Genomic DNA, 12,201 nt, shown 5'->3' on the forward strand with positions numbered 1-12,201 from the left:
CAAAGAAAGGGTATCATAATCTAATTTAAAGGTGGAATTCAAATCCCTGAGATATTTGGAATTCATTTTTGAGATTTAGGTTGAGGTCCTATGGCTATTCAATAGCCCCAGCATCATTTCTTGAAAAGACCACCTTCTCCCACTGAATTACTTTTGTACCTTTATCAAAAGTTAACTAAATTAGTCATACTTATAGAGGCTGCTTCTGGGTTCTCCATTCTCTTCTATTTATCTAACAGGTCTTGAAATTGAGTGGATAGATTCCTTCCACATTCTTTCTTTTTTCCTAAATATTCTTTTACCTATACGCATTCCTCTACATGTGAATTTTAGAAATATATAAAATATATATATCCTTGCTGGGATATTAATATAAATTGTGTTAATCCTAATACCAATTTGGGAAGAATTTACGTCTTTACTATATCGACTCTTCCAATCTATGATCACAGAATGTCTCCCCATTTATTTAGAGCTGTTTTGATTTCTTTTACTAGCGTTTCATAAAGGTCTTGTACATGTTTTGTTAGATTTATACATAAGGGTTTAATTTTTTGAGTGATTGCAATGGTATTATATTTTTAATTTCAGCCTCAATGTGCTGGTTTTTACCATACAAAAGCACAGTTGATTTTCATATGTTGATCTTGTATCCTGAGATCTTACTGGAGTGTTTTTGTAGATTCCTTGAGATTTTCTACATACTATCATGTAATCTGCAAACAAGGACAGTTTTATTTCTTCTTTTCTGAACTGTATAACTTTTATTTATTTTTTCTAAATTGTTTCATGGGCTAGAATTTCCAGTTCTATGTTGAATAACAGGGGTCACTGTGGACATTTTGTTTGCATTCCATATCTAAGAAGGAAACCATCACATTTTTCATGATTAAGCATGTTAACTGTAGGTTTCAGAGACCTGGAGATTTGTTTTCATGGGAAGATTTTAATGATGAACTAAATGTTCTTAATAGTTATAGGGCTCGTCTTCAAAGAAGGAGGTACCTTTCTCTGAAGTGAGGAGAGAACCTCCACTTTGACTATGACCTTGTCTAAACAAGATAAGAGTCGGAGAACTCAAGGGGCTTCCATAGCCTTGGAAACTCATGACTGGTGCATAGGGAGATTACTGATGCCATAAACAGGAGTGTCAATTTGTAAAGTCAACAACAGGAGTCACGGTGCACTTACTCCTCATGTAGGATCTCTGTCCTTAATGTGCTGTACATTGAGGCTTAATGCTATAACGAGTACTCAAACAGTATATTTCACTTTGTGTTTCTATGGGGGTGCAAACTGTTGAAATCTTTACTTAATGTATACTAAACTGATCTTCTGTAAAAAAAAAAAAAAAGAAATTATCAATTCCCAACTTGACTCTCACTGGGATTAAACATGACAATAGGTCTGATCTGATTTCATCATCATTTAAAAAAATCATCTATTATTTTTCACTTTATGTTTCTGTGTGGGAGCAAACTGTGAAATCCTTACTTAATGTATACTAAGCTGATCTTCTGTATATTAAGATAATCAAAAATGAATCTTGATGTGAATGGAAGGGGAGAGGGAGTGGGAAAGGGGAGGGTTGTGGGTGGGAGGGACGGTATTGGGGGGAAGTCATTAAATAAAAGTTAAAAAAAAGAAGAAAAAAATAGTTATAGGGCTATCCAAGTAATATATCTCATATTGTAGTGATTTATACTTTTCAAGGAATTGGTCCATTTCATCTAAAGCTCAAATTTGTATGTATAGAGTTTTTTGTAGTAGTCCCTATTACCCATTTCATGTCTGCAAAGTGTGTATTATCTTCCAGTTCATTCCTGATTCTAGTAACTTGGTTTTATCTTCTATTTTTACAATTGTTGCCAAATGTTTGTCAATTTTACTATTTTTTCAATCAGTCCACTGTTTGCTTCCTATAAAAATTAATGTACATTTTTTAGCTGTCTTAGGTTTATACTACAAAAGAACAAGAAGATGGAATTTCAAGCTAAAATGGGATAAAATATTTGTAAACCGTATATCTGATAAAGCACTCAGATCTAGAATATTTAAAGAGCTTTCAAAGCAATGCTAAAAATAAACAAACACTTCAAGTAGAAAATAGTTAATTCATGAAGATGATATGCAGATGGAAAATAAGCACATGGAAAGATGTTCAACATGAATCTCCATTAGCAAAATCAAATAATCCAATGAGCTGTCACTATATAAACCTATGAAAACAGCCAAAATCAAAAAGAAAAAAATATTGACAATACTAAATACTGACAAGAATGTTGAGAAATTGGATATCATACATTGCTGATAGAAATCTAAAATGGTAGAATTCCACAGGAAAATACTTAGGTAGTTTCTTATGAAACAGGTGATCATATGAGCCAGGAATTGTATTATTATGCATTTATCCTTAAATAATGATGATCTGTGAGACTGGTGCTGTGGTGCAGCAGGTAAAAGCTGATGCCTGCAGTGCCGGCATCCCATATGGGTGCCAGTTCGAATCCTAGCTGCTCCACTTCCGATCCAGCTCTCTGCTATGGCCTGGGAAAGCAATAGAAGATGGCCCAAATGCTTGGGTCCCTACACCTATGTGTGAGACCCAGAAGATGTCCCCGGCTCCTGGCTTCGGATCGGTGCAGCTCCAGCCGTTGCAGCCATTTGGAGAGTGAAAGATATTCCATCTCTGTCTGTCTGCCTGCTTCTGCCTCTCTGTAACTCTGCCTTTTAAATAAATGAATCTTAAAAAAAAAAAAGAAAGAAAGAAATGAAGACTTCTGTCTGTACCAAAACCTACTACACAGCTGTTTATAACAACTTTAACAGCTAAAAATTGGAAACAATACAACTGTGATTCAACAGATGAAAGATTAAGAAAATACTAATGCATACGAATCATGGAATACTACTTAGCAATAAAAAATGAATTATTGGTAAACACAATTTGAATGAGTTTCCAGGGAAATATGCTGACAAAAAGGTCAACTTCAGAAGGTCACCTGCCATATGATTCTATTTATATAACTTTCTCCAAAAGGCAGTTAGAGGTGAAAAACAGATTGGTAATATCCAGAGATTGTGAATAGTAGGAAGAAATGGAAGAGGGATGGTGTGGTAAAGGAATATACAACTGTACACACACATTAAATCATATGAGTTTCCTGGTTATACTTCTGTGCCATCATTGTGTAATGTTTAAGTTGCAGAGGACAGAGAGAAGAATACATGAGACCTGTATTTAAAACTTACCGTGACTCTCCATTTCTCTCTTAGATTTATTTTTTTATTTGAAGGCAGATTTAGAGAGAGGGAGAGACCTTCCATCTGCTGGTTGACCGCCCATCTGGGTAACAATGGCTGGGACTGAGCTAGACCAAAGCCAGGATCCAGGAACTCAATCTGGGTCTCCCACATGGGTGCAGGGTCCCAAGCACCTGGACCATCTTCCGCTGCTTTCCCAGGTGCCCTAGCAGGAAGCTGAATCAGAAGCAAAGGGAGAAGTCAGGACTCTGGGATGCTGGCTCTGCAGGAGGTGGCTTAACCCCACTGCGCCCCAACACTGGCCCCTCTCTGTAATTATTTCGACATAAAAAGTATGAAAAGGGAGCACATGTTTAGCCTTGTGGTTAAGACACCCATCTCTCATATTGGAGTGCCTGGTTCAATTCCTTGCTCTACCACTTGCCTCTAGTTTTCTGTTAATGCTGACCCTGAGAGGCAGCAGTGACTGTTCAAATAACTGGGTTCCTGCCACCCATCAGGGAGACATGGATTGTATTCCTGACTCCTGGCCTCAGTCCCAGGCCAACCACAGCCACTGCAGGCATCTGGGGAGTCAACCAGTGGATGGGAGATTGCTCTAAAAAAAATGATGCTTCTTTAATTATTTACTTTTTAGTTATGTCAAAAGCAGAGAGTCAACGACAGGCACAGAGAGATCTATCATTCACTAGTTCACTCCCTTAATGCCCACAAGAACTGGGGCTGGGCTGGGCTTAACCAGGAGCCTCGAATTCAATCCAAGTCTCTCACATGAGGGACAGGGATCCAAGTATATGATTCATCACCTGCTGCTTCCCAGTGTGCACATTAGCAGGAAGCTAAATTAGGAAGTGAGGCCAGGACTCAAACCAGATGTTTTGATAATAGGAAGTGGGCATCCAAGTGGCATCATAACTCCTGTGGCAAGTGCTGGAAATCCTCCCACCAAAAAAAGGATTTTAGAAATTAGTTCTAAATCAGATAAAATTACATATCATACTGCTTGAAACACCAGGATAACCATTATGGAGCCAAGGAAAGTTAATAAAGGGCATGTTTTCACCTACGAAGAGCAAAATTGGAAATGGGATGTGAAATATAGGTACAGCTGTATGCCTGCTTTCTTTGGAAATAGAACCAATTCATTTTTCTTTTGAAATATTTGATGAATTTTCCTCTAGAAAAAAGTAGAATCAAAAGTGATCTGTCAGGGCCGGCACTGTGGCATAGTGGTGAAGCTGCCACCTGTAGTGCTGGCATCCCATATGGGCACCAGTTCGACTCCCGGCTGCTGCACTTCCAATCCAGCTCTCTGTTGGAGAAAGCAGTAGAGGATTGCTCAAGACCTTAGGCCCCTGCACCTGCGTGGGAGGTCCAAAGGAAGCTCCTGTCTTCTGTCTCTGGATCAGCCTGGTTCTGGCCGTTGTGGCCATTTGGGGAGTGAACCAGCATTAGGAAGACCTTTCTCTCTGCTTCTGCCTCTGCCTCTCTGTAATTCTGCCATTCAAATAAATAAATAAATCTTTTTAAAAAAGATATCTGTAGGGGCTGGTGCTGTGGTGTACTGTGCAGAGCAGCCACCAGCAGTGCCAGCATCCCATATGGGCACCGGTTCGAGTCCTGGCTGCTCCACTTCTGATCCAGCTCTCTGCTGTGGCTTGGGAAAGCAGTAGAAGATGGCCCAAGTGCTTGGGCCACTGCACCCATTTGGGAAACCTGGAAGAAGTTCTTGGCTCCTGGCTTTGGATTGACTCAGCTCTGGCCATTGCAGCTATTTGGGGAGTGAGGCAGCAGATGGAAGACCTACCCCCCCACACCCCGTCTCTCTGTCTCTCTCTCTGCCTCTGCCTTTCTGTAACTCTGCTTTTCAAAGAAATAAATCTTTAAAAAAGTGACCTATAATAGGCTACATGTTGCTTGAAAGTTTAAGTGCTTAAATAGCCTCTTTCTGCTAAAAAAATTTTAAGTAAAAAAATTTATTTTAGCTTATTTACATTAAAATTTCATTATTTTATGTAACTGTTTATCATTTTAATCCCATTATATGCAGCAGCCATTCATTGTTTTAATGACCAGAACTGCTAAGTTTTCTATGTTTACAGAACTTATCCTTGTATTTCTCTTATACAGACTTGGATTGGGAATCGAAGAAGGAAATATCGTTTAATGGGGATTGAAGTTCCACCTCCAAGAGGAGGCCCTGCTGATTTCTCTGAGCAGTCCGAGTCTGGTTCTTTGTCTGCACTCACACCAGGAGAAGAAGGTGGGCCTGAAGTAGGAGAAGATAATGACAGAAACGATGAAGTATCCATCTGTTTGTCTGAAGGAAGCTCTCAAGGTATATTTGATGCATTTTCACTTGCTTTTCAGTTCACTACATTTTTTTTTTTTTTTGACAGGCAGAGTGGACAGTGAGAGAGAGAGACAGAGAGAAAGGTCTTCCTTTGCCACTGGTTCACCCTCCAATGGTCGCCGAGGCCGGCACGTTGCGGTCGGCGCACCGTGCTGATCCGATGGCAGGAGCCAGGTGCTTCTCCTGGTCTCCCATGGGATGCAGGGCCCAAGCACTTGGGCCATCCTCCACTGCACTCCCTGGCCACAGCAGAGAGCTGGCCTGGAACAGGGGCAACCGGGACAGAATCCGGCGCCCCGACCGGGACTAGAACCCGGTGTGCTGGCACCGCAGGTGGAGGATTAGCCTAGTGAGCCGCGGCACTGGCACAGTTCACTACATTTTAAATATAGAGTCTTCAAAACATTTGACTAAATATTTAAAAAGACACAGATTTATTTTTGATGTCTCCACCTAAACATTCTCCCACATTAAGTCATCACATGGAGTGTTCATCTACCAGGATAAACATCTCCCACATGTAGAAATGTCTATTACAACAATCCATAATCATAATTAAATAAATAACTGTTTTCATTTTATTGTAATTCTAGTCATTTTAGGCTAGAGCACTGCAAACATTTCCATGAAGGAGAGTATGGTATAACATGACAAACACTAGGCTAGTAGTTAAGCAAACTGCATGGAAGTCCTAGGTTTTCCATTAGCTGTTTATATGACTTCAGGGTTTAGAGTTTAGTTTCCTCTTCTGCAAAAGGGAATTATACTGTATCATCTTTATAGTGCCTCTCAGTGTTTTGCCAAACAAGAGTTCAAATAGCATGAAATTGTACCATTTGCCCCTGTGAAGTATGTTTCAATTTACCTCAAGCATAAAAACAGATCTCTTCTGATACCTTTTAAATTAGCACTTTGACCAATGTTTAATTATTTAATAAAATTATCCATTAAAAATACACAATCCAGGGGGCCAACGCCGTGGCTCACTTGGTTAATCCTCCACCTGCGGTGCTGGCATCCCATATGGGCGCCGGGTTCTAGTCCTGGTTGCTCCTCTTCCAGTCCAGCTCTCTGTTGTGTCCCGGGAAGGCAGTGGAGGATGGCCCAAGTACCTGGCTCCTGGCTTCCGATCGGTGTTGCTCCGGCTGTGGCAGCCATTTGGGGGGTGAACCAATGGAAGGAAGACCTTTCTCTCTGTCTCTCTCTCTCAGTGTCTCACTCTATCTGTCAAATAAATAAATAAAAATACAGAATTCAGTGATTTTTGATGTTACTACTGTTTTATTTTTTATTTTTAAATTTTAATTAGTTTTTAACAAATGATATGGTTCATAGACACAATTCTAAGAATATAATGATGTGATTTTTAATAAATGTTCTAGAGTTATGCAAGTGGCACCATCATTAAAATCCAATTTTAGGGGACTGGCATCGAGGCGTAGTAGGCTAAGCCTCCACCTGGCATCTCTAGGCACCAGTTCAAGTCCTTGCTGCTCCTCTTCCAATCCAGCTGTCTGCTATAGCCTAGGAAAGTAGTAGAAGATGGCCAAGTGTTTGGGCCTCTGCACTCGTGTGGGAGACCTGGAAGAAACTCCTTGCTCCTGGTTTCGTATCAGCCCAGCTTCAGCCATTACAGCCATTTAGAGGGTGAACTGGTGGATGGAAGGTCTTTCTCTGTCTTTCCCTCTCTTTGTCTGTAACTCTACCTCTCAAATAAATAAATAAATAATCTTAAAATAAAGCAGTGGCTTAACCTACAGCACCACAATGCCTGCCTGCCCCCCACATTTATTAAAAAATACCAATTTTAGATCATTTTCATCACTTAGTAAAACTCCCATGAGCCCATTTTCAGGCCATTCCCTCTCTTGTCCTCAGTCCCAGACAACCACTTAACTGCTTTCTGACATATAAATGTGTCTTTTCTGAGCATTTCATATCAATCGAATCATACAATATATAGGAGGATTTTTGTATCTGTGACTGACAAACAGGAAAAAAATTTGACAGTTGCCCATTGTGTTTGTTTCTGCTTCATTCAGCACTATTCAGGATATTAACGTGGCGTTTTCCACTTTATTGTTTGCCTTTTAATTTTACTAATGGTGTTTTCTGATGTCAGAATTTTCACCTGCAAAATTGTACATGGTCAAACCTACCAATTCTTGCCTTTTTAGTTTCTGACTTTGCTGTCATGATGAAAAAGTCCTTCCTTGTACTACAACTTTGTAAACATATCCCCCCACACATATTTGCCTCTGGAATCCCTGTGGTTTCATTTTTACAACTTTATATGTATTTCACCTTGAATTTATGTTGCCTTAAGATATTTGAGGAAAATATCTAATTTTACTTTTCAAATAATTATCCAATCATCCCTACACATTGAAACAAAAAATGTTTACCCATCGAAATATAAAATTTAGTTAAAGGAGAAAATTAAGAACAGGAAAAGGCAATGGGCAAAACCTGTGTCTTATAAATATCCAAATGTGGAGGCTAGGAGAGAAAAAAGGAGCCATAAAAGAACATTCAGTTACAGGAGAATCAAAACAGTTTGCTGTTACTAAAACCAAGGAACAAGAGATTGCAGAAGGAAAAAGGGTTATTATCTCAGACATTGCGTAGAAAGAAGAACGAGAAGTCATTGAATGTTTAAGAGGTTCTTGGAGAAAGCAGCTAATTGCATGGAGAGCAAGCAGACTGTACTATGTTGAGTAATGAAAGGGAAAGAAAAGCTATTAGTATTGAGAAGGCCAAGTATTTTAAGAGCAGATATTTGAAAGGTTTTCAAATGTGAATATTCAAGTCTCTGTCATCTCTCTGTCTCGACATTTGTTATTGATGTTAATGACGATGATAGTAGAGAACTCAGTGTACAGGAAAACTATGAGTCAGATTTGAAAGTCATCAAAGAAGAAGAAGAAGCATTGCACCATTTCCAAGCCCCTTATTTCTAATATAGTAGGTCCATCCGAGCATTTTGTCTTCTGCTCATCTTTACTAAAGTGTATGTGCCTGGGGATCCTTGGATATTCACAGTGATTCATGACTGGATCTTTAAGCCTGCTGTCTGGCAGCCAGTTGCAGGAGTTGGGGCACATGGAGATTTGTGTGTTATTGTGGGTGGACAGGAGAGTTGTGAGGAAATAGTCTGATAAAGGAAAGCACAGACGCCCTAAGTGGAGTTTCATTTCCCAGCTGCCACTTCCCCACCCAAAAGAGAATTTTAGAAAATAAGCAGTTAATGGGGGAAAAAGTGAAAGTTAATTTTGAAGTCCATTTTAATGGTTCACTTTTAATGGGCCACTGCTCCTACACTGGCATCCTTTGTCATTTAATAGCATGTTCTCCAGACAGCTGGCTTAGTAATCAAGACCTAATGAGAAAAAGTAGATAGAGAATTTAATGCATGAATCAAAAAACACTTGATGAGAGCTACGATTGCCTAGAATTTCTCTTGGTAGCTTATTTTTCACAGCTGCATGGTAACCTTTTCATTCTCATCAGAAATTGCAACAGGAGAGCATAAAAGCGTTTTCAAATACTAAAAAGAGCCCCTTCCGTGCAGTCTCCTATTAGTTCTGAGTTCTGTTCACTTCCTCATTTTACTTATGGAAAATACTAATTTGATTGATTTGACTGTATGATCTTTTTGTAATAATTAAATGAATTGTATCATCTGGCCTAAAGTAATATCTTATGTTTAAATATGCTGACCATATTCTCTTCTGGTTTCTGGAAGTGGAAACATAGTTAAATATGTATCTACTTTGAGATTTCCATTAAGTTACATCTTACAAATACAGATACAAAATAATCAGGGTACCTACCCATCTTATTTCAAAACCCTAACAACTGAAATTCAGAGCTGTTGATTAAATGGAGTTAGAGTCTCCTAAATGTCTAAGAAGGGAAAAAATCTTTCAATTGGAGCTTCCATATGACATGTCAAAAATCAATCAAAAATAACATTGGATTTCTCCAGAGAAATTGTACAAGCAAAAATAAGAATTTGTTTTAAATACAGTAAGTGTCAGGTTGAGCCAGAGTCTACGAAAACTGCTGATGCTCTTTAGCAGTTTCATTTTTATTCTTTTGTTTCTGAAAGGAGATTATTCCCTAACATAGTTTTTTATTTACCCTAACTTTCACTTTCCACCTCCTACCTTCCTCTCCCATGTCCTTTCTCTTTCTCTTTCCCTGTGCAAGAGTGAAGAGAAAGGAGGTGTGGTAGGGACTGATGAAGAAAAAGCTTGTGGGGCTGATGCTGTGGCATAGTGGGTAAAGCCGCTGCCTGCAGTGCAGGCATTCCATATGGGTGCCGGTTTGTGTCCTGGCTGTTCCACTTCCTATCCAGCTCTCTGCTGTGGCCTGGAAAAGCAGTAGAAGATGGTCCAAGTCCTTGGGCCCGTGCATGGGAGACCCAGAAGAAGCTCCTGGCTCCTGGCTTCAGATCAGCCCAACTCCGGCCGTTGCAGCCAACTGGGGAGTGAACCAGCGGATGGAAGACCTCTCTCTGCCTCTCCTTCTCTGTCTGTGTAACTCTGCCTTTCAAATAAATAAATAAATCTTTAGAAAAAAAAAACTTGCTGGTTTCACCGTTCCCACAACTGCAAACTTTAGCAAAAATAATCATTGGATGACTGAACACCTCAATTCCAACTTCTGTTTCTACCAAAATATATTCATGGCTGAGCAGTTTTAAACATTTTTACTATCCCAAGAAACCAGTATTTTCAAGTATAGAAGCAATTAATGTTGAGAAAATTAAATGTTACCACAAATCTTGTTTTTCAGCTGTATCATTATATTGGTGTACACATGAAAGTTACTTGATAGAAGCATATAGTCACCACATAGGGTGCCCTCTAGAGTTTTCACTGATTTCACAAATTCTACTTACTTATTTTCCAATTAGCTGAGCTATCTTTCTTGAGGAATTAATTACCAGACACGCTGACAGTATTTAGCTTTCAAACTTTGACTAATATTGAAATTATCTGTGCATAAAAGAAAACATACCTTGTTCATCTGTAATCACTTCATACTGTTATTTTAGAAAGCATCAAATAGTTTTTATTTAAGGCTTCTAAAATAATCAAATCACTCAGAAATATATTGCTTGTAAAGCACAAATGTACAGAGTGATGCCCAAGGCCAACCCTTAAGGAATGGTACAAGTAATGACCTCGCCAATAAGCCACCACGGGGACGTCAGCTCTGCAGCTAATGCTGGGGATTGCCCTCTCCCTTCATTTCATTCAATTGCTGATTATGCAGCACTTCAGATACCTGTGGGGATGAATAGATAAAATTGCCTCTGTCTGTCTAGGAACTATTCTTTTTAAGAAATTTCAAACTATATATCTATATCTATATCTATATCTATATCTATATATCTATGAAGTTAGAGTCTTCTAAATATATATGGAGTTCTATATATGGAGCACTCTTTATATGGAGCACTTTTCATTGACTCTGGCTCAACCTGACACTTACTGCATTTAAAACAAATTCTTATTTTTGCTTGTACAATTTCTCTGGAGAAATCCAATGTTATTTTTGATTGATTTTTGACGTCATGTGGAAGCTCCAATTGAAAGATATTTTTCCCTTCTTAGACATTTAGAAGACTCTAACTCCATATATATTTAGAAGCCTATATATATATATATGTATACATATATAATATATATAGGCTTAATAATATTCGTTATAGGAATAGGCCTTCAATGATTTCTCCATTCCTTTATTGTTAGGAATAAAATGTCTTCCATTTTTTTCTATTATAAATAGTACAGTGGTAGCTATCCTTATATTTGCACCTATCCACATGTAATGCTTTAGGATGCATTGCTAAAAGTAAAGTTGATATATATATATATATATATATATATATATATTCCACCTACAAGTGAGGTTGTGCAAAATTTGTCTTCCTGGGCCTGACATATTTCACTTAAGCAGAATGTCCTCCAGGTCCATCTATGTTGTGGCAAATGTCAGCGGGGAGAGATTACATACATAGTGCTGGAGAATTAAACTATTGTCAAGAGGGTCCAGGTGGGACAGGGAAGAGGAAGTAGTGGGGAGATGTAAGCAATAAATAAATGCAATGAACAAGTCAAAAGGATTATGATTAACAATAATGTATTATGTTCAGAAATTTTGGTAAACGAATAAATTATAGCTGCTCTTGCCATAAAGGTGAGGCAGAGAGTAAATGAGTAACTATGTTAGATGAAGGATATGTTAATTTGCTTCACTGTGGTAATCATTTTTCTATATATGTGTTGTATTTCATGTAATATACCTTAAAGTATATAATAAATAAATAAATTTAAAAAATATTTTTAAAATAAATAAAATTTATTTTTAAAAAATCTAGTGAAAGAGAAAAATAAATTTATAATGAATGCAGAATTAAAACACTGCTAAGGCTTTCCTGAATGTCTTACATTTGAATTCTCATATGTGAGTTCCTGGGTAAGTCCTGATTTCCTCCTAATCGTCCTTCAGGCTTATACATGGCACCCCTATACATCTTTCCATGGAAAAAAATCCTGGGAAGGCTGATAACT

General features: G+C 38.3%; 1 protein-coding gene across 6 annotated transcripts in view; it reads left to right on the forward strand.

The window, feature by feature from the left end:
* The window catches only part of HDX (highly divergent homeobox), a 213,597-nt gene that overhangs the window by 180,007 nt on the left and 21,389 nt on the right, over nucleotides 1–12,201 (forward strand). For all 6 annotated transcript variants that reach the window (XM_051827389.2, XM_051827390.2, XM_051827388.2 and 3 more), the window contains one exon: nucleotides 5,395–5,602. In XM_051827389.2, the coding sequence (XP_051683349.1) occupies nucleotides 5,395–5,602 (208 nt within the window). The remainder of the gene's footprint in view (nucleotides 1–5,394; nucleotides 5,603–12,201) is intronic.

This window comes from Oryctolagus cuniculus, chromosome X, assembly GCF_964237555.1.
Source record: "Oryctolagus cuniculus chromosome X, mOryCun1.1, whole genome shotgun sequence".
Taxonomy (NCBI): Eukaryota; Metazoa; Chordata; class Mammalia; order Lagomorpha; family Leporidae; genus Oryctolagus; species Oryctolagus cuniculus.